Below are 21981 nucleotides of genomic sequence, written 5' to 3'. Positions count from 1 at the left end.
GGTGGGAACGTGGCCTTGGGTTCCTTCCTCCTTGCAGTTTGGGTGAATAACGTGTGATGAGGCCTAAGAGGAGATTTATAAATCTCTCAGTCTTAGAGAAAAGTGTTTCAAAGTATGGGTTCTCGGTGGCTGTATTGAAAAAATAAAAAGTTTAGTAAATGGATGGGTTATTTTTCGATCTGAGGGTTATGTCTAAGCAAATGATTTATTTTTAGCGCAGGAGAGTGGTGCTCCTCCATGTCTTTTTAGCTTAGGAACTGTCTTCTGCAGTGAGTGGGCCTCTCTGCCTACGCACGTGTGTTGCCGGCCCCGGCTCAGCTGTGGCAGAAGTCAGTCACCTGTGGAGTTACGGAAGTCCAGGTTGCCGCCCCAGGCCGGGGGCCCTCACTCAGTCAAGCAGGGCCAGGTGTCTGTCGTCTCATGCGTCCGAGGTGGCTGCCGGCGTGCGGGTGTGACTTTGTCAGTGAGAGCTCTGAGCTGGGGTGTCTGGTGACGGCTGCCCCTACGTGGTCTTGCGGTGTGGCTGGGGAGAGGATTCCTGGGTGGAATGTAGCTGTCCACCTTTTGTGTTGACCTCTTGACCTCCCTTTCGGGGGGCTTATTAATGTCAAAAAGTGAAGATATGAGGATTGGATCGTAATTTCTTCGTGTTGCTTTCCAGTAGCCCAGGGACCAAGCTGTGGGAACCAGGCCTCTGTGTGCTGGCCCCACCATCCTCGTGGTACCTGCATCTGTCCAGGCTGTGTCCTCAGATCAGCTGCTTCACCACACTGGCAGCAGGCTGGGTGGCAGATGCCCCCAGGAGGAGGACAAGCACTTCTTCCCAGGGCTTTGGACTGTGCTGTGGCCTCGTAGACCTGGACGCAGCGTGGAGGTCAAGTGGTGTCTCTACAGGACTCTTCAGTGATGAGGGTGACCGTGCTCCAGCCAGGTCCTAGGGAAAGCTCTCCAAGAGCGACGGCTTAAGCAGTTCTTAAAAACTGCAAATGATCTGTGTTCTTGGAGAAACAATGGGAGAGAAGCACTCACTCACAATAATGTTGCACCTACTGTGTACGGGTAGAGTGCTAGTGGAGTTCCAGGCAGTGTGGTCCAGTGTGAGTGGGGAGGGTGCTGGCTGGGGGGTCAGCGCTCAGGACGCAGCCTTTGGACCCAGTGCCCTTCCAGAAGTCTGCTCCTCAGTGCCCCTGAGCTCAGCATTGACCCCTGGAGGAACGGGGCACCTTCCCTGGGCTCAGACTGTAACCCTCCTTGGGAAGCAGCACTTGGCTCCTGATGCAGCCGGCCTCAGATCCTGTTTGGAGAGCAGGATTGGTGAGGAACCTGGAGAGGAGTAGGAGGTGCTGCCTCATAGCGGAGGTGGATGATGGGGGCAGAGAGGATAGCAGGGGCCCAGTTCAGTCCTGTCTGGTTTTCACGCAGAGGCCTTTATAGAGTTGTGCTTCTCAAGCCTTTTAAATGCCTCACAGTGGCAGTCTGATGTGCAGTCAGTGACAGCTAAGTAAATCAACACCCTCAGGATTAAACGCAAAAGCATCTTCACTGGGTGCAGCATTTACAGTTTTGGTGCTGGAAGCTCCTAACCAGTGTTCTTAGGGGCTGTCTTACCAGTGAAGGGAGCTGCCTGCTGTTGACGCTCTACAGGAGGTTTGTGGCATGGCTGCCATCTGTGTTGTGGCCTGGGACTTTCTTAGAGAGTGGGTAAAATATGAGTCATCTCTTGTGTGATTTATCAGCTTCACTTGTGCTTCTAGGGCTCTTTGAAGCGTCTAACTTTTTAATTTCATGAAGAAACAAATGTAGTGCAGAGAACAGAAAGCTGCCGTGTGACCTGCGGGTGCCCAGCCTGTGGGGCTTCCTCATCGCCACCATCCAGGCAGATCGAGTGCCGGCTCTCTGTGCTCTCCAGGACGTGGCCTTTCACAGCAGGGACGTTCTGTGCTGTTATTTTAACAACTGTGAGAATCTGAGCTTGGTGACAGTTGGGTGACCCAGGCTCTGTGTCTTCGTGTTGGCTAGGGTGTGTCATACACCTGGCCTGGCCTGCGTGCCTCACATGTGGTGGGGATTCGTGACTGTCCCCAGCACCTTGGCAGAGGGTCCTTGACTCTTAGACCCTGCACAGTGGGTGGTGGCAGGTGGGGTCTTGGTTCACAGGCACAGGTGGGGAGAATTGCTGGGCCAGCGTAGCCGGGTGACTTTCCTGTGGAAAGAGTGGGCTTGGGGCTTGGTGCGTGATCCCACCGAGGCCGGGGTTGTGCTTGGGGCACTGGGGGAGAGCAGAGCAGATGATGCATATCTGGGTGCTCACCCCTAGCAGCACAGGAAGGTGCTGGGATCACCACTCCCCTAGGCACCACGGGGACAGCGGGGGCATGCTCGTGTTGGCGGGTGGGGCTCTTTGCCCCCCAAGGGCAGGCCGAGCACCAAGTCTGTGCTTGCCCCGCTGTGCAGCGTCGCAGGTGCAGCAGACATGAGGCCAGCTGCTGCTCCCTGCAGGCAGCTGAGGGCCTCTGGGAAGGCTTCTCTACGATGTCCTGTGGGAACTGGAAACCCAGATGTCAGTGGAACCAGGTGTTCTGTCCATCACTGCCTCTTGCCTCCTAGCAAATTCAATACTGGCGTTTTTTTTTTTTTTTTTTTTTTTTTCTGAGCAAGTTGAACTGCATTTTTGGGACAAGAGCCATGGCTGTGTGCTGGTGCTAAAGGGAAGGTCTGCAGGGACGGCCACACGGATGGCTGTGTGCTGGTGCGGAAGGGAAGGTCTGCAGGGACGGCCACACGGATGGCTGTGTGCTGGTGCTGAAGGGAAGGTCTGCAGGGACGGCCACACGGATGGCTGTGTGCTGGTGCGGAAGGGAAGGTCTGCAGGGACGGCCACACGGATGGCTGTGTGCTGGTGCGGAAGGGAAGGTCTGCAGGGACGGCCACACGGATGGCTGTGTGCTGGTGCGGAAGGGAAGGTCTGCAGGGACGGCCACACGGATGGCTGTGTGCTGGTGCTGAAGGGAAGGTCTGCAGGGACGGCCACACGGATGGCTGTGTGCTGGTGCGGAAGGGAAGGTCTGCAGGGACGGCCACACGGATGGCTGTGTGCTGGTGCTGAAGGGAAGGTCTGCAGGGACGGCCACACGGATGGCTGTGTGCTGGTGCTGAAGGGAAGGTCTGCAGGGACGGCCACACGGCTCTTGGGAGCTGTTTCCTGTGCTCGGGCTGTGCACCCGCAGGCTCCAGGCCGAGGGTCCCTCCACATCAACCCCATCGTGGGAGGGTGGCTCAATGCTCTGGAGGGGCCCGAGCAGTCAGAGAGACACCCCCTGCCCACAGCCACCCTCTCTGGGCTATGTGGGAGGTGCCCACGTTTCCACGCCTTCCTCGCGGGCTGTCTGTGCCGCGGGGGTACTGGGCTGCACTGTGCACAGCCCTCACCGCCCAGTGCCGAAGTGGGAAGGCCTGACAGGGCGATGCGGTCTGCACCAGCTACATCTGCAGGAGTCCAGCACGATGCAGTTTATGCCTGGCAGTGATGTGTGTTTTTAAAATTAGTAAAACCTCATTAGTTATCAGAAGGCATAACTATATGATGATTTTTTGTGGAGGGATTATTTCTGCCTTTTGTGCAGAGAATATGCCTGGATCCCTTCTGCCCCTTGGGGTCATGTATTGCAGTGGGGACTGTGGTGCTCTGAGGGTTAAGTTGTTTCTGTCACCTGGAGGCTGCTTTTTCCTCAGGCAGTTGGCGTTCAACAAATGACAGGCTGTCTAGAGAGAAGGGTTTTTCAATTACATGGCTGGACCTGGGTTGCCAAAAGGAAGCCTCCTGGGGTGTGTTCTATACGCGACATGCATCTGCTGTGTGTAATTGGAACCATGAGAAAGGTTTTTGTTCAGAGCTATTGGATAGTTTCCTTATTTTAAACCTGTTGAATCTGGAAAGAGTTGTTTTTGAAATTTTTTTCTGATAATAACTTTATATAAAAGTTTATGGCAAAGGAGTTTCTGTTCCATACGCCCCTCCCCGTGCTTTGTGGTCACCCAGGTGCCTGGCTATCGAGGCTGGCCTGCCCCTTGTGTTCAGGGTCCCGAGATGTCAGAGCTGGCAGCCCAAGGCCTCCCCTTTATCCCGAGCAGGAGAAGCAGTCCTCACTCCATTTTTCACCCCGGGGTATAGCAGCACCTACCACCCTGGGATGAATCAGAGCCAAGAGGCTTGGTTTTTCTGTTCTTGTTAAGGAAATTGATCATCTCACACCCTCTCAAGCTGTTTTACTTTGTGCAAATCAGATTCCTTTCCAGGGGCCTGCGAGGAGAAACATCCTCAGCTTCTAGGACTCCCTGGGATGCCGTCAGCAGCCAGGCCTTGGCAGCTGCCGCTTCACCTGTGCTGGCGTGTGGGGTCCTGACATCTCTTGCGGGTGTCATGGAGCAGGATTGGAGGTTTCTGAGCAGCAGGAGGGCAGGAGAAAGGCCCCAGGACTTTGCGCTGTGGCCTGGCCTGGAAGGAGGCCGGCTGGGCCCTTCTGGACGCCTGTAGCAGCACTGCCACTTGGGCAGAGGCCCCAGAGGCTGAGGCAGGCCTTGTTCTCTGCTGCTGGGACTCAGCCCTGCGAGAGCACAGGGAGGACAGCGGGAAGCCCAGCACCTCCCTGGCTCTGTCCACAGCCGGGGACAGCAGTCCAGTGTGCACGGGCCACCCACAGCCCTCTCAGGAACTGGCCTCTTCTCTTTAAGACAGAGGAGTGGGCCAGGTGGGCCTCTGGCTGGACCTCCTAGGCCATCAGTTTTCCCAGCAGGAAGTACTGATCAGACTGAAGGAAGGCCTGCATGTGTATGTTGGCCCAGATGCCTGTTAGTGGACGTCGTGTCTGCACAGCTGTCTCTGGGTGGCTGATTCATCCCAGCAGCTGACTACGATGGTGCTAAAGAGAACCATCTTACACGGACTTGGGGACAGAAACCTGGGCTCCCCTACCAAGGTCAGGTCCTGGGGGTGTGGTGGGATCAGCTCCCCCAGCACCTCAGTGGCCTGGAGTGGGGGGTCTGTGTCCTCCCTTGGGGGCTTCTCAGAGGGCTGCCAAGCAGTGTCCAGGTGCACGCGTTGGGAGTGGGGGAGGCCTGAGGCCAGTGTCCATGCTGGCCACTGCCACTCGCAGTTGTCTGTTGGGAGTTGGCTCTGTCCAGTGGATGAATAAATTGGGACTCAGCGGTTTGCACCCAGATGCCCGAGGCTGTGGAGCTGCCGGGTGGTTGTGCCTGGGGCTGCCTGGAGTGGCGTTGCAGTGACTGTCCCTGGGGATCTGGCCTGACGGGGATGCCACGTTTGTGCGACGCTTTCCTCCTGAAGGTGCCACAGCCTGTTAGTTTTGATGTGTGTTGGCCACGAACAGGCTGCCCTGTTAGCACAGAAAGTGAACATGAGCAGTATGAGAAGGCTCAGAGTGGACTTTCTGGGGCAAACAACTGAGGGCCTTTTGGGCGTCACAGGTTTGGTTTAGTTTGGATCGAGACAATCATCTTGAACCTGCTTATTAGAGTCAGTGGCTTTTTCTCTCTCACAGCCGCCCTCTTGTTTGGTTTCGCATCTCACATGCATTCTGTGATCCTCACTCTTTGACTGTCTAGAAGGAAAATGTTCGACATTTACAAGAAGTGAGAGATGCTCCTGCACATCATCCAGCAGTTTCTGGTTTGCAGATTGATGGCGGCCCTGGCCGTTACCCTCAGTGCCTCCTGCGGGCGATGGTGCTGCTGGCTCTGACCTGTGTGAGGAGGGCCTTGGAGAGCACAGGCCCCCCAGGTGGAGGAGGCTCTGAGAGGTGCTTTGCGGGAGGGAGTCATGGCTGAGAGAGGGAACGCGGAGCTGCCGTGTGTGGCCGTGCAGGGCCTTCCACAGTGAGTTGTGGGGTCCTGGGGTGAGAGCTGGTGGTGGTCTGACCACAGTGGGAGGTGGTCCGGTCCTGTAGAGGTGTGACTGCCGCAGTTGGGGCGGGCTCTGGGAATGGCGCGGTGTCTGGATGTGGAGGAGTGAGGACGGGCCGTCCCTGAGCTGCACCCAAGGGGAGGGCTGGCCGTGGCGGGGGCACCACACCGGAGGACAGCTCTGCTCTGGGCACTGGGCTTGAAGAAGCTGCAGCGCATCCAGGTGGGGTGTCCTGAAGAAATGAGGCTTGGAGAGGGGTGGGCCCCTGCCTGGAGCCCTGGCAGGCTGGGGAGACCTTGGTGTCTGGCAGGGACCCCGGAATGTCCTGCTGCTCCCCCGGGCCTCTGTGTGCAGCGCCCTGCGTTGTGGCTGGGCTAAGAGGAGGCAGTTTCCCCCTCCTCACTCTGGCGAATTTCACATCCTTGATACCACGGTATCTTTGAACTTTTTATTTTGAGGAAAGTTCATTTTTATGTAGTTTTAGTAAGTGTATAAGCGTGATAATCTTATTAAAAGTAATCACCATATGTATATAAAATACACCGGGCAGAAACATCCATTTTTATTGCTGTTTATAGAGAATAAAAGATCCTTAGATGCAAAAAGTCAGAGGGGAAATTTGCATGTAATATTCGTAGTCCTACAGTTGTTGCTTATGGTGTTTTGCCTGAGACCATTTCTAGGTGCATTTTTCTGGGAGATAATGTATCTGATGACAGTTGCATGTGCAAATAACCGGCCTCTCATGTATCCATGCCTGGAGTGCCTTTTCTCAGACTGTGTGTGGTGTTAGTGAACTCGATTGGTGGGTTTGAAGTGTACAGACGGCATGTGCATGGAGTGGGTTGCGTGCAGAGCCCTGAATGAGGCCCTGGCGTGTGCGTGGAGTGGGTTGTGTGCAGAGCCCTGAATGAGATCCTGGCGTGTGCGTGGAGTGGGTTGCGTGCAGAGCCCTGAATGAGGCCCTGGCGTGTGGGTGCTTCAGTGTGAGGGCCACCTGGGGAAGAGTGCTTGTCCGGGGAGGCGGAGCTGGGTTGGAGGCTTGGGTGCTCCCCCTGGCTCTGTGGGTCTCCACTGCCGCCTTCATAGCTGTGTTCCGTTTTCTTTGTTCAGCAGTTGATCTCAAGTATTTATTCCAAAGCACTTGAAATACATGAACCTAATAATCGAACAAATACAGTAAAACTTTAGCTCTTTGGAACATCCCAATATACTTACTCCACGTCCTAAAATCCTCTCATGTCTGTGTAAAAAATCGTGTAGCCTGGGCAACATGGCGAGATGCCGTCTCTACAAAAAATTTAAAAAGTTGCTGGGTGTGATGGTGGCATGCCTATAGTCCCAGCTACTCGGGAGGCTGAGGAGAGAGGATCGCTTGAGCCTGGGAGGTGGAAGGTGCAATGAGCCAAGATTGTGGCACTGCGCTCCAGCCTGGGAGACAGAGCCAGACCCTGTCTCAAAAAAATAAAAAATAAATGAAATCACACACGTGTGTGATGTCAAATTACTCATTAACCCACTTTTGAATGGAGCTGTAAGGATAATCCACACCTACCTCAGATTTCCCTATGTAGCTGTTTTGCATAGAAACCCTGCATGGATTATTCTTGAAGTCAGCACTGTAGGAGCCATGGCCGGCTTTGCATTTTCATCCTGGTTCACCCCAGACCTGCTCTGGGCAGAGCCAGGCATCCCCTGGGACGCTCTGCCTTTGGGTGTCCACGACAGTACGATTCCAGGCGCTGCCCGGCATCTGCGCCTCTCCCTCCCCTAAACCGGCAGCTCTTCTTCCTCCCCTAAACTGGCGGCTCCTCTCCCTCTCCTGAACCGGCGGCTCCTCTCCCTCCCCCTCCCCTGAACCGGTGGCTCCTCTTCCTCCCTGCCTGGCGGGATCTGCGTTTGAGTCTCCTCAGACTCGGCAGACCCCTGGGTGGCATCATGTGCTGTTCTGAAGGAGCTTTTGCTTCATGTCACTTGAAAAAAAATCCTTTCACTGGATCTGAGTTGGTGAGCATGTGTCTTTCTTTCGGAGGTTTGTTTTCTGACCAGGCCGTGGCTCTCACGGGAGCCCCGAGCCTCTGGGTGGGCTCCACGTGGCTTGCGTGCCTCACTCATCTGGCACTGTGACCGCGCTCCAGCCCTGAGCCCCACTTCTCTGAAACCTCACGCATTGCCCGTGTGGTCTGCTCCTCACCGTCTTTTCTCTTGTCCTTGCCCAGTCGTCGCCGTGATCCTGAAGGCGCTGACCTACGACGAGAAGCGGGGTTCCTGCAGCGTGGGCACCAACGTCAGGGACGCCGCCTGCTACGTGTGCTGGGCCTTCGCGCGTGCCTACGAGCCTCAGGAGCTGAAGCCCTTTGTGACTGCGATCTCAAGGTAGGCCCATTCGTCGAGGCGCATCGGATGCGCTGTGCCCCCGATGGCGCCGTGTGTGGTCTCCTCTGTGAGAGGTGTGCACGGCAGATGCTCATGAACAGGTGAAATTACTTGTCTAGAGGATCTGTGACAAAGCTACCGCTTGAAGGTCAAGCCCCTTTTCTGTGGGTGAGCAACCAGAGCAGAGTGTGTAGGAGGAACATTCTGGAGGTCTTGGCCACCCTTCAGGCAGCGGATTCTTGGGTGCAGGTGATCGGCACCTTGGGTGGCGTGGGAGGAAGCAAGTGGGGCACGGGAATCGCCTGTGCGTGCTGCCTGAGGTCGTGGGTCTTACCGAGAGGCGAATTCTGTCTCTATCTCCTTTCAAGTTCCTCTGGAATACAGCAGGCATGTTGGACACGGCAGTCTTCAGGTGGTGTTTGTTTTTGTTGAGGAGCTGGATTGTGTGTTTTGTGGACCAGCACTTGAGAGAATATTCAGTAGCAAGAGCCCTCGCTGGCATGCCTGATTTCAGCTCCTCTGAGATGGAAGTGAACACTTCAGAACCTCTGGGAGGTAGGAAGACATTTTTCCCTCTGGCTTCCTGATGAAAGAGCTGAAGCCAGCAGGTTTCATGGGGTCACCAGAACCCTAGAAGCTGTGCGGCCTGTGGCGGGCGGGGCTCCTGCCTCAGTGTCCAGCGCGCACCCAGCTGAGCCCCATAGTGGTGTCCGGTGCCAGGGACTTTCAGGATCTGATACTTTTTGCTTAGGAAACATGCAAAACAGATGTGCCCCCAGCGTAGGAAATGATTTGATTCAGTTCAGCCCTGTACGCTGGTTTTGTACACTGCTTTTGGACTAAAATGAGTTCTTTTGTGCTCAAGAAGGCAGGTGCTTCCTTTCTTGTTGTGCATGAAGGAGCTGGAGGTGGGACACCGAGGAAGGCGACTCAGCGTCACTGTCCGTCTTGGGCGTGTGAGCCCACAGCTGAATCATCACGAGGTTTCACACCCGCAGTTCACCTGACAACTTTTACTAGGAAAATGAACTTGGGAAACTGACTTCAGAATTATGCCCAAGTCCTAGAAGCTCCTGCTACAGCTGCTCAGGAGCCGAGCGTCCCCTGCTTACTACAAGACGCCTGGAGGGGTCACGGGATGCAGCGTCTGAAGCTTCCCCCTGGAAGTGCACTGCTGCTTTTGATCTGGGTGGGGCGGGGTGCCGGTGGCAGATGCCCCTGGTGGCAGGCTCAGGCTACTGTGCTGGGTCCCCTCTGCCCCACACGCCCTGCGAGCACCAGCAGGGCCTCCCCGGCATGTGGCGGGGCCAGCGTTGGCCTGGGGCCCGCATGGCTTTGATCTCGTGGGGCTTCGGTTTTTGGACGTCCTGGGTGCGCCTCCACTGTGGCTCCCGGGTTCCCTCACGCACCCGGTGTAAGCACCACTGGCCCTGTCCGACAGGCAGCTCGTTGTGAGGCACACGCTGGCATAGGCTCCAGAGGGTCTTGGTGACAGGCACTTTCTCTTGTTCTTGCCCGCTGCTGTTCCATCTTACTCAGTAGCGTCCGGAGAGGGACCTCAACCCTGTTACTTCCCTGGGTGTGCAGCCCGTGGCCGGCGTCTCGTAGGCTAGATTCTTGCATCAGAGCGAAGCCTGAGAGGAGCCGAGGGTCCTCCTCCTATCCAGGGAGACCGTGTGGCAGCTGTGAACACGCACGTCCCTCCTGTCCTGCTCCTCTTTGGAGGAGAACAGTGCGGCTGGAGGGTGCTGGTGCTGGCCAGTGTGTTATGGAGAGAGTGGCTTACCTGAGGCCAGGGAGGTGTGGGGTGGCTGGGAGCAGGTGTGGCCTCTGTCCGCTGCTGTCCCCAGTGGCCACTCTGGTGGCGCTGCTGGGCGGGGGCTTGGCTGCTGGTGGTCTTCAGGGAGCAGTGCCTTGCAGGGTGGAGCAGAGAAGATGGAGAGGTCCGGCTTTAGGCCCCTGCGGAGCTCCTGAGGCCCTGCTGTGTGCCTGTGCCGGCCTGCAGCCCTGCTGTCTGTGTGCAGGAGCTCTTGTGTGTGATCAGCCTCAGGAAAGGCTCTTCCTGTTAGTTCCTTGTCCCCTTGTCCTGCCCCTGCACTTTTAGGAAGTTGATCCTGCAACTAGGGAGTGAAAGCAAAAAAAATGTATCTTTCTTATTGTTTATATGAATAGTCACAGAAGGAGAAAACTTTCTTAGGTTGGTATCTCATTCAGTTTCCTTAGCAACCCTGCGAGGTGGGCAGGGGCCACCATCATTCCGGTTTCACTGAGGAAGTCAGGACAGCACTGAAGACACTTGTCCGGCACCTTGTGCCGACGGCTTCTGAGCCAGGCCCATCACCTGGTGGCCAACGGCTTCTGAGCCAGGCCCGGCACCTGGTGGCCGACGGCTTCTGAGCCAGGCCCGGCACCTCGTGGCCGACGGCTTCTGAGCCAGGCCCGGCACCTCGTGGCCGATGGCTTCTGAGCCAGGCCCGGCACCTCGTGGCCGACGGCTTCTGAGCCAGGCCCGTCTGGGCAGCATCTCCCAGGCCCTGGCCCGGGGCTCAGCTCTGCCTCGTGGCTGAGAAGCTCCCTTACCACCTGCTGTGAGGCCGTGGAAAGACCCTTAATTCAGATGTGTGACGGCTGCAGCTGAATCTGGCTCCTCAGATGGTGGTTCCCATTTCACAGTGAAAATCCTCACGGATTTCCTTTTCAGCCTCATATTTTGTCTAAGAGCTGTCAACGTCACTGGAACCTGGGCCTGCCCTTCGTCCTGCGGGGGACTCCCTGGGCCAGTGTCACAGGAGGAGTAGGGCCAGGGTTGAGGGCTGGCACAGGACAGGAAACCTCCACTCACCTGGGAGGGTGTCTAGGTGGGCACGGAACCCAGGGCCGTGTGTGGGCCATCACTCATTGGTTCTCTGTTTGGTTCTCAGCTGATCCTACTGGAGGGTGACTGTAATGAGAGTCTCCAGATCAGGTGCCGACTTTGGAGAGATGCAGGTGGAACCGTCCGAACAGATCAAGTCCCCGCTACAGGACAGGGTTGGCAGCTCAGCTGGGGCCAGAGAGAAAAGGCACGAGCAAGAAAGTTCTTACCTAAGGTCCTGGACAGGCAGATAAATAACTTCTGCCTTTGGCAACGTTAGATGTCATCATTCCAGAGTAAAATATCTCTAAAAACCTGCCGATGCATGGGGAGCCCGGCCTTGGTCTGGGTGTGGAGGGCTGGGGGCTGGCCGGTCGGTAGGTCCTGGTGCAGGCGGGCCCCGTGCTTCCTGGAGGTTGGCGCCGCTCGGTGGCCTGCTCGCTTATTCTTAGGCCTGATTCACAGAGGCTGGGGCCGCTCAGTGATCTCTTCGCTTTTTCTCAGGCGTGAACCTTCAGGGCTGGACTCCTGTTCTCTGGCGCAGTTTCCACAGGGGCCCCTCTTTCTGCAGGGTCCTCTTTCTCACTTTGGAGCCCCTTGAGCCGCCCCTGCACAGGCTCCTGTTGGCCCCGTGAGGGTCCTGACCAGGGCTCCTCTTTTGGAGCTGCTGCCACGTGTGGACCGGCATGGGCATGGTCGTGGTCTGCTCACCTGGGTGTGGGGTTGAGCCCATCATGCTGTGGGGGGCCCCCTGGGGGTGGTGTGGGGGGGTCCCACTGTGGGAGGTGAGGTCGGGGTGAGTGTGACTTCCATCTGGGGTATGTTGGGCGGGCGTGCAAGGGGGCCCTGGGACTCCTGAGTTTCTCGGTTAGGCCTGAAGGACTGTAGGATGGATGCACTGTGGGCTGCAGGCTTGAAGAAGGATGTGTTTCTGGAGCAGCCTGGACTACACAGCCAGGGCCTCCCCGGCATGTGGCGGGGCCAGCGTTGGCCTGGGGCCCACTTGGCTTTGATCTCATGGGGCTTTGGCTTTTGGACGTCCCGGGTGCGTCTCCACCATGGCTCCCGGGTTCCCTTGCGTGCACGGCACACACCGAGCCAGCAGCTGCTGGGGCCTCGGGGCTCGCAGCTCACAGGCTTCTGACGCCTCAGCTCGGAGCTGGAGCTGGCGTTGTGCCCCTCGCCCCTTTACCTGTGCTGTCCTGGCCGCAGACCCAAGGGTGCCCTTGGAGCCGTGCCCGCCGGCCTGGGTGTCGGGCTTGTCCAACTGGTTCTTAGAGAACCTGGGCCCCATCCCTCCTTGGCCCATGCAGACTCCAGGCATCTGGCCGGGCGGGCTGTGAGTCAGGCTGCGCCAGGTGCGCGTGTGAGGTGCTGCTGGTGCGAGCCTCCCTGCCCAGGAGCCCTGCGCACCCGGGTATCGGTTGGGGTGTGCCCTTCCAGGTCTGCCTCCCTTGGTTTGTCATAGTTGACCACATTTTAATTACCAGCTTTTATGCCCGTCAATTTGGGAACGTGATAGAATCTTGATTTCTCTAACTTTCACAAGCTCCTCGGTGGGTCCTGTAACAGTGGGTACTTGGGATCAGAGCACCAGAGTGTAATTTTCGCAGGGAAATGGAGATGCCTGATACAGCCGGGCGGTGGCAGCAGCCGCTCCTCACTCTTCAGGTGCCTGGCTCTTCTGAGAGTCAATTTGGGGGTTTAGTGGCTCACTTTTTCTAATTGTTTCCTAGCTTTTTGCTAAAGAAACTTGGATTAACTGTTGTTTTGCCTCACGGTGTGAGTTTATACTGTCCCTGTTTTATAAATATCAAAAGGGAGCTTCGTAGGTAACTTTTACCATGTTCTGAAGGTAGCATTGGTTTTGAAAACCTGATTTCCTCAGTGTTGCACACAGGTAGCTTAAGAGGTGGGATAACTGTTGGAGTAGCGAATGGATTTGCCTGAGAAGCCAAGTGCGATTCAGGGGCAGCGACAGTGCGAAGTTAAAGTGGGACAGTGGTTGTGTGTTATCTGCAAAATGCCTCCTAACTAGTCATCACAGTCTAATTTGCAAGAAGAAGAAAGCGGAGCCCTACGCTGCTGCTGCCATGTGCGTCCAGTGATTTCCTCACCTGAAACTCTTTTGTAAGCAGCTCGTGTTGACATCAGCTCTGCCGGGGCAGCCACAGGGCCCTCCCCTGCCGGGGGGCAGCCTGTGACTCTCGGCCCCCACCTGGAGCAAACCTGCCGAGCGGCGCGGCCCAGGGAGGATCCGCCGAGGCCTGCAGATCCGAGATCTCTTCCTCGGGGGCAGGACTGTCCTGGAAAATCAGGAAATGGCAGGCATTGCTCAGAGCTACATCTTGTTCTCTCTCTCACTGGTGTTTCTCAGTGGCACAGCTTCCAGGGGAAGACAACTGGTGTTTTTCAAGAAAAGTTAAGTGGCCATTACCGAGCAGAGTCCTAACCCCGTGAAACCCAGCAAATTCTGCCTCCACGTCAGCTCAGGTGTGACTCGAAAGCACTTAAAAAATTCTGGTGTTTCAGCACTGTGTTGATTAGTGCGAGCTTTGGCTCTTCAGGGTTAGGAAAATTCAGTCATAGGCAGGTCCGGTATGATTTGCAACTTTCAAAAAAACAGGATGGCTAAATAACAAATTACTAGTCTGATATTTTTTAAATGTTTAACTTTCAAATGACACAGAATTATTGTTTCTTAAGGTGAAAACAGTGTATTTGGCTTTTTATTGCTATAAAATGTTATATAAATAAGAAAACTTGAGCTGGGGTGAGGTCTGCACTTTGCTATACCTGCCGAAAATGAGGTGCCTGGAGCTTGGGGCACGTCGAGGCGTGCACTTCCCCTTGACTCGGACAGGAAAGAGAATCCCTTTCTGTTCGACACAGACCATTTCTCTGTGTTGGGAAATCCTGGTGAAGTGTCACATAAGCTTCTCCAGCGAAAGCAAACGGGCGAGGACACCTAGGGCACGTTTCAGCACAGACAGGCCGGCCCTTCTCTCGGCCTTGCAGTGTCACTCTCCAGGTTCCCGGGGACGGTAGATGAACGCGGTGACTCCCTCAGGGTGTTCCTGCGAGGGGAAACTGAGAGGCCCACGTGGGACGTTGGGTGCCCTGTCGGAGCAGTCCTTTAGGAAGGAGCTTTTATGTTTATATTTAACCAGCATCATTAAACCTGTTTGTATTCATTTCTCGATGAGCCAGTTCTGAGAATGAGAAAATAGAGCCGTTTTAATAAATGTCCAAATCAGGACTGTTAAATTTGTTGTAGGTCCATATATAGTTGATTGGTTGAATTAGCTTGGGAGTCTGTGTTTTTCAGGCGTTGCTGTGTTTTCTGTGATGTTCAGTAAATATACACACAGCAGCAACTATTTTGGCTTCTCATGGCAGGAGCCAGCTCAGTGGAGGTGGGCCAGCTTTGCCTGCTGAAGCCCACATGGCTCCCCACGAGCTGGCCTCTGCACCGCTCTTGCTTCAGATGAGCCTCCCAGCGCTGTGGCCGTGGCTTTGCGCAGCCGTGTGGTCTGTGTCCAAATTGCTGAGTACTGCCGGGAGAGGGAGCCGGGAGCTCCGTGTCTCCTGCTGTCGGCTGGTCTGGCTGCCTGAGCGGAGCTGTTGAAGTGGACTGAACAACAGTAACCTTAGAGGGTTAGAACTGGTTAGGATGGTAGAGATGATTTTAAGTTTCTTTTCTTTTTTCCATTCTTTCTTCATTAATCAATGTTCCATACTTTAAATATAGTAATTTAAACAAATAACACATTTCAAGAATTCAGTGTAAAATGTGACCTTTCAGTATTATTGGCTGGAGCCAGAGTCAATAAAGATATAAACCTATGTTCCTCTTGTGGCAAGTGTTAAAGGAAACCAGAAATTCTTGATTAATATTTTTCCCTAGAACACATGGCTTTACGGGTTTTAAAAAATGAAGCTCTTGTTCATATGTTAAATATGACACAAATTTCTATGCATTCTGAAAAGATTTAGAATAAACTGCCATTTGTTGTTAAAAATAGCAGTTATATAACTTTTTTTTGTTGTTGTTGTTGAGACGGAGTCTTCCTCTGTCGCCCAGGCTGTAGTGCAACCTCCGCTGTGGTGAACCGCGGCTCACTGCAACCTCCACCTCCCGGGTTTAAGCAATTCTTCTGCCTGCCTAGTAGCTGGGATAACAGGCGTGCGTCACCACCCCCGACTAATTTTTTTGTATTTTTAGTAGAGACGGGGTTTCACCGTGTTGTCCAGGCTGTTCTTGAACTCCTGATCTCATGATCCACCCACCTCGGTCTCCCAAAGTGCTGGGATTACAGGTGTGAGCCACCGCACCCGGCTGTAGTTATATAACTTTTAGTTATTAAAAGATCACATTCATATATCTTGATCAGTTTAATGATTTCTAAGATATCATTAACAAAAGCCATTATGATGTACTGAAATAGAATTGATCTTAAAACGTTCGTGCTAATGTAACATGAGTTCCCTTTAATTTTAAACCAGTATTTTTCTCTTATTTAGGCTATAGTTTGTTATAAAGAGTGTAGAGAGGAAAAGAGAGTGCTTTTCTGTTAATAGAGTTTTTCTGAAATTAAACTCAAAATTTTCAGTTTCAAGTGGTGAAAGCAGTGTTAACAGAAAGTTTCCCAGATGGTAATCCTGGGTCTTTTAAGATCTTTAGATAATTAGTTGCTTTCCAAAATAACTTTTAATTCTGAACTCATTTTAGACTTAAAGAAGAATTCCAAAACCAGCGGAGTTCTTCTAGACCCTCCACAGCGTTCCCCAATGTGAACATCTCACATTTGGAAGCCAGGAGGTGCAGTGTGGGATAAAGGCCACTAACAGGCTGGTCTGCCCGGGACCCCACGTGGCATCTGGTGGTCCTGTGCCCTTAGCCTCCTCTGCTCTGTGACAGCTCCTCAGTCTTTATCTTTCTTGATCTTGGGGCACTTAAAAAAATAGGTTTTGTTGAGATGAATTCACTTGCCATAAAATTCACCCCTTTAGGGTCCACAGTTCAGTGGTTTTCAGTGTATTCTCAGACTTGAGGAGAAACCTCACCCCAGACAGAAGCCATGTGCGCCAGGTCCCGTCGCCCGCTCCAGGCCCGGCACTGCCAGCCTGCTTTCCGCGCCTGTGGATTTGACCCTGAGACCTCCAGAGAGGACTGGCCAGGTGTTCTGTAGGACGCCCCTCTCTCTCTCTGATGTTTTCTCCTGCGTTACTGGAAAGAGTGATGTGAGGTGACCTCCCTCCTCCGTGTGCTGATGGGCCCATAGCGCCCCACCACGGGTCCTGCGTGGTCTGGACCTTGGTCCCTGGTCAAGATGGGGCCTGCCAGGTGCCTCCACTTGAGGGGACTGTGTTTTCCTCTGTAACTAGCAATGTTCTTGGGGGGTACGCAAAGGTTATGCAACATCCTGCTGTTTCTCCTTTGGTTTTCACCCCATCCGAGCTCTGTCCAAAGACCTTGTTGCGTGGTCTGGTGGTGGTTCCTGTGTCCCCACTCCGACGTTCAGTGATTGCAGCTTGTTCTTAAGGAAGGCTCGTTCCTCTCCCAGCTTTATTTCATCATTCGCTCCTGCCAGCGTGGACTCATGGGTGCTCATCCTGTTTTGGGGGTTACCATCTAACACTATTGTTATTAATTTTGTTTGAGTTAAAATCTAACACTGTTGTTATTAACGTTGCTCAAATTGCCCCAGCTTTGGCCACTTCAGGTTGGCTTCTGTGTCCTTTCAGCAAGATCCTGTTCTTTTTTTTTTTTTTTTTCTTTTTTTCCTGAGCGTTTTTTCCTTTCTTCTGGCACCACAAGATGCACCTGGCTTATCTTTTTGCCCCTGCCCCAGCCCTGGCATCCACCACTTCCCAGGAGTCTCAAATCCTCTCGGTGGAGAACCGTATTTGGAATCCAGGATGCCGGGCTTGGCCTCAGCTGCCTCTATGTCCCCTCCTTCTGTAGCTGAGTGTGTGCCCCTCTTCACAGTCCGCATTTGCACAGACACCGGCTCTAGTCCAGCTTCCTCCTGGCCTCCCTTTGCGTGCTGCTTCTGGGCCTGCTGTGCAGCACACTCTGCTGTCATGCATCTGCCATGATTTCGGAGCTGCCAGCCCACACCTGTGTGAGCAACAGACTCACCACCCAGGGTGGGACGCTTTGTGCATCCTCCTCACCCTGGGCCTAGTGTTGCCAGGGCCATCGCTCGGGTCAGTCCTTCTGGCGCTGCTGGTCCGGGATGCAGGCACGTCTGCCGGTTCCCTCCGTGCTGGTCCGGGAGGCAGGCACGTCTGCCGGTTCCCTCCGTGCTGGTCCGGGAGGCAGACATGTCTGCCGGTTCCCTCTGTGCTGGGCTCCCCAGGTCTATGATTGTTGCTTCTTCTATCTGCATGTGAGTGTGTCCTACAAGTCGAGCACCAAACAGGACAGTCCATCTCCCCAAAAAACTCCCCAGTCTGCTCCCCAACCCTGGGCCACCATTGGTCTGATTTTGGTCCTGATAGTTTACCATTTCTGGAGTGTCTTATAAACGGAAATAATCAATAGGCTTTTGATTCTGGCTTCTTTGACTTGGCACAGTGCCCTTAAGACTCATCCCAGTGATCCTTCCTCTTTTTTGGAGTGGTGTATTGTTGGACAGACCTGGCGGTCACAGTCTACCCAGTGATGTTTCCTTTTGTCGTGGAGTGGTATGTTGCTGGACGGACGTGGCGCTCACAGGCCTACCCATCTCCTTGGGTGTCTCCGGTCCTTTCTGGAGGCTCAGAGGGGCTCAAGGGAAGACTCTGCTTCCCTGCCTGAGTTGCCCACATTCCTTTGCTCATGGGCCTTTCATCCACCTTCACAGCCAGCCACGTCCACGTCTTGCTTCATCCTTTGCGTACCCTATGCCTGTGGCCCTTTCTTCTGCCTCCTGCGTCTGTCCTTCCTTCCTCCTTCCTGTATGTATTTATTTCCTTACCTGTCTACTTATCAGTCTGTCTAGATGGGGTCTTGCTGTGTTGCCCAGACTGGACTCAAATTCCTGGGCTCAAGGGATCCTCCTGCCTCTGCCTCCCACAGGCAGATGGAGCACAGGTGTAGCCAGGGCCGCTGGTGTGTACCACTGTGTTCGGCACCCGCTGGGCTGCAGGAATAATCCAGGGCCCTCTCCCCATCTTAGGGTCAACTGATTGCCAACCTTAATTCCCCTCTGTCATGTAAAGGAACATGTTTGAAGTGGGACACCCCTATCTTTGGGAGTGTGTATTATTCTGCTGAAGACAGGGTTGTGGACAGATGTGCTGTGACCAGGGTAGTTGGGCTTATGACTTTGTTGTTGTTTACGTGGAGGAGCTGAAAGACCTGGGTGTGCTGCTGGATGCCCCAAGGATCTGGCAGGAGGAGGCGTCCAGGCCCTCAGGGCAGGTAGCGGGTGGGCCTCCGTGGTGTTGGGAGGTGCTGGGCCCGGAGGTATCAGCAGGAACTGCAGGGCCCCTACCGCAGGCTCCCTACACAGTGACGCCTGTCTGTCCGTCCGTCTGTCCACAGGAGCAGGAGGGGCTGGGCGGGGAAGACGCAGGGTCTGTCTGAGCATAGCAGTGACCTGTACGTGAGGGACTTTGTTGTTGCCGTGTCCCCAGGGTGCAGAGGGTGGTGGTTTGTGGCCATCCTTGCAGTGTGAGTGAGCAAGTGGCCGAGGGGTAGACTTTGGATGGCTCCAGGCAGAACTCGGGGAAGGAAGCCGTGTACTCTCGTAGCTCTGGGCTCTGTTTGTGGCTGTGGCCACAGAGGGCAGGGCCTCGGGGCAGGGAGGCCAGTGCTTTTGAGAAGGGCCTCCCCCAGCCCTCAGAAGCTTCCCACCCTATTCCCCTTGGCTCCATCCTTCTGTTTTTTTTCTGGCTCTGGTTCCTGGCGTCTGTTTGCAAGGCTGGCTGGACACCGCAACCACCTGGGCTTGCTGCTGTGGCCTGGACGCTGGGGTCTCTCTCGGCCTGGTGGTGGTCTGCATACCAGAGCTGAGAAGCGGCCCTGTGGTAGAAGGGGGCCTTTCCACACTGAGACCACAGACTGTCCCTGCAATAAGCAAGCATTTTTCTGAAATGTGAGATAAACGCTTTATCCACTGGTGATCCGTGGTTGTTAGTAATTAAACCAAGTAAACGGTAGCTCATTCGGCCAGGCCGCTTGCCGCCAGTGAGGGGTGCAGAGCTTCTGCAGCATCCCGGGGAGGTCCCGGAACGTGGGTCTGGGCTGTGCTGATGCTGGAGCAGCCGGTGGGGAGAGCTGCTGGGCCACTCCTGACAGCCCCGCACCCGCTCTGGATGGAAGCTTCTCGCTCCCAGCCCATACGGGCCTGCTGCCTGCTGCGGGGGCTGGAGGGGCCCCTCTGCTTGAGCCTTGGGGTTCCCCGTGCCTGCATGCCCTGCTGGCTTTGCCCGTGGTTGGTGGCCGTGTTTTGGGCTGCGTTGATGTCGTTGTGGAGCCCGCTCTGGGCCTCGTCACGTCTAAGCTCGATTGGGATGGAAAATGCACCTGGTGGTTTATAGTATGTTGTTTCTGTTTTATTTAATTTCATTTGCCATTCTTATTCAAAAGATGCTTCCTACGTTTGTGCTATATTGTTAGTTTAACTTCCCACCCTTTCCATCCACGAATTTGTTTTTATTGTGGTTCTCAGTGACCACACTCTAGGGGTCCTTTCTCTCTCTCCTCTCTCCTCTCTCCTCTCCCCTCTCTCTCTCTCTCCCCTCTCTCCTCTCTCCTCTCTCCTCTGCCTTCTCTCCTCTCTCCTCTCCCCTCTCTCTCTCTCCTCTCTCCTCTCTCCTCTCCCCTCTCTCTCTCTCCTCTCTCCTCTCTCCTCTCCTCTCTCTCTCTCTCTCCCCTCTCTCCTCTCTCCTCTCTCCTCTCCCCTCTCTCTCTCTCCTCTCTCCTCTCTCCTCTCCCCTCTCTCTCTCCCCTCTCTCCTCTCCCCTCTCTCTCTCTCTCCCCTCTCTCCTCTCTCCTCTCTCCTCTCCCCTCTCTCTCTCCCCTCTCTCCTCTCTCCTCTGCCTTCTCTCCTCTCTCCTCTCCCCTCTCTCTCTCTCCTCTCTCCTCTCTCCTCTCCCCTCCCGTCTCCCCTCCCTCCCTCCCTCCCTCCCTCCTAGGCAGAGCCTGTGAGACTTGCAGGCATTTCCCCAGAACCCAGGCCCTCTTGGCCATCTGGCTGCTGCCCCACCCAACCTTTGGCCTCTCCTGGGGCTCCTGGATGGTTGGGCGTCCCGAATCCCCAGCAGCAGAGTGCTTGGTCACAAGGCCCGAGTCACATGCCCCAGCTTCTCTGAGGAAGTGCAGAGTCCAGCCGCAGGGAGGACTTTCTCAACCGGCCCTGGGGCCAGCTGTCCTGCTCCTCCTTGTTTGCTGTGGGCTCACCTCTGTGGGCTGCTTACTCAGACCCACTCGCACCCATGGGACCTTCCCACCCGTTTCTCCTGCCTCCTTCAGTCTGTGCCCAGCACCCCGCTGTCAAGCCCCTTCCCCCCAGCCCCTGACGCTGGATACGTTGGAGGAGACTGTGGCCCTGTGGCGTGTTCTGGGCCATCTCCAGGGCCTGGAGTGGGCACCTGTGCCCAGCGCTGGAGGCTGGGGGACAAGTGCTCTCTCTGATAAATGCCCCCGAGTTTCAGTTCTGTGGCTGTAGTATGTAGGTCTCCTAGCCCAGCATCCGCGAGCCCACGCCCTGGGGACTCATGGGGCTGAGGAGAGAGGAGCGCAGAGAACGTGAGGATACGTGAGCCCCTTGCCTGAGAGGCGTGCTGTGAACCCGGAGAGCAAGTGGGCCTGGGTATGGGGCGACAGACAGTGTGAGACGCAGGAGAACAGACGGGATGCTGTGAACCCGGAGAGCAAGGCCAGTGGGCCTGGGTATGGGGCGACAGACAGTGTGAGACGTGGGAGAACAGACGGGATGTCACATGCATTGCGGATGGCGGGGCTGGCACCTCACACACACGCCCTGGAAGTCAGGGTGTGGTGCTGACGGTGTCCGCGCTGCCGGGCTGGAGCGGAGCTTGCTCTCTCTGCAGTGGGTCCCGCTCACTTTTCCTCAGCTGGATGTGTCTTTCACATTTAGCTTGTTTAACAGCAGAGTTGGTGAGAGGATGCACACCTGGCGTCACCATTGTCCCACATGCATGTCCCCGGCATCCTTCATGTTGATGCGGGCCCCGCCCCACGGCTCAGGTCTGTCAATGTCCCTGGAAGAAGGCAGAGCACTTGGCCCCTGGGAGACCTGGAAACCAGGAACCTCAGAGGCGCTGGCGGCCGTGGAGGCTTCTTATCTCTGCGTCTGAAATTCTATTTTCCACCTTTTCCCTTTAGGCTGGTAGGAGGCGCAATCTCTCAAGCTTTTCTTAGAAAGGGTGATTGTCCTCCACCCTGCCCCAACCCCCCGTGTTCTGTGCAATGTCTGATGAGAGTGTTCTGGGTTATTCACAGTAACTAAGCTGGGTGATCTCACGAGAGGACGTAATGAAGCCCAAGGAGCCTGGTGGGGGCCAGGAGAGGCCTTGCTCTGAGTGTGGCTCACACGGGGGCAGCGCCTTGGCGTCTGTGTGTGGTGTGGTGGTTTTCCTGCCACTCTCTGGAAGGGGCCTCTGCCAGACGCTTTGCCTTCAGGGCCTCAGGCCCTTTTGGGCACGGTGGGTGTTCACGTGTTTCTGCAGGGTTAGGCTCTGTGCGCGGCGTGGTCTGCAGGACCTGGACAGCCCCTGCCCTGGGGCATTTGTGTCGGCCACCTTGGTTTGCCCCCCGTCCAAACGCTGCCAGTTCTCGTCCTCCAGGGCACCCCGTTTCTGTCTTTTTGTTCAC

The 21981-nt window shown here is 55.2% G+C and overlaps 1 protein-coding gene across 3 annotated transcripts in view; it reads left to right on the top strand.

The window, feature by feature from the left end:
- TBCD (tubulin folding cofactor D) overlaps nucleotides 1-21981 on the top strand; it is a 195197-nt gene that overhangs the window by 112764 nt on the left and 60452 nt on the right. For all 3 annotated transcript variants that reach the window (XM_055240525.2, XM_063617094.1, XM_063617093.1), the window contains one exon: nucleotides 8140-8296. In XM_055240525.2, coding sequence (XP_055096500.1) covers nucleotides 8140-8296 — 157 coding nt within the window. The remainder of the gene's footprint in view (nucleotides 1-8139; nucleotides 8297-21981) is intronic.

The sequence above is a fragment of the Symphalangus syndactylus genome, chromosome 14 (assembly GCF_028878055.3).
Source record: "Symphalangus syndactylus isolate Jambi chromosome 14, NHGRI_mSymSyn1-v2.1_pri, whole genome shotgun sequence".
Taxonomy (NCBI): domain Eukaryota; kingdom Metazoa; phylum Chordata; class Mammalia; order Primates; family Hylobatidae; genus Symphalangus; species Symphalangus syndactylus.
Note: the sequence above shows the minus strand (reverse complement) of the source record. Positions and strands in the feature narration are given on the sequence as shown.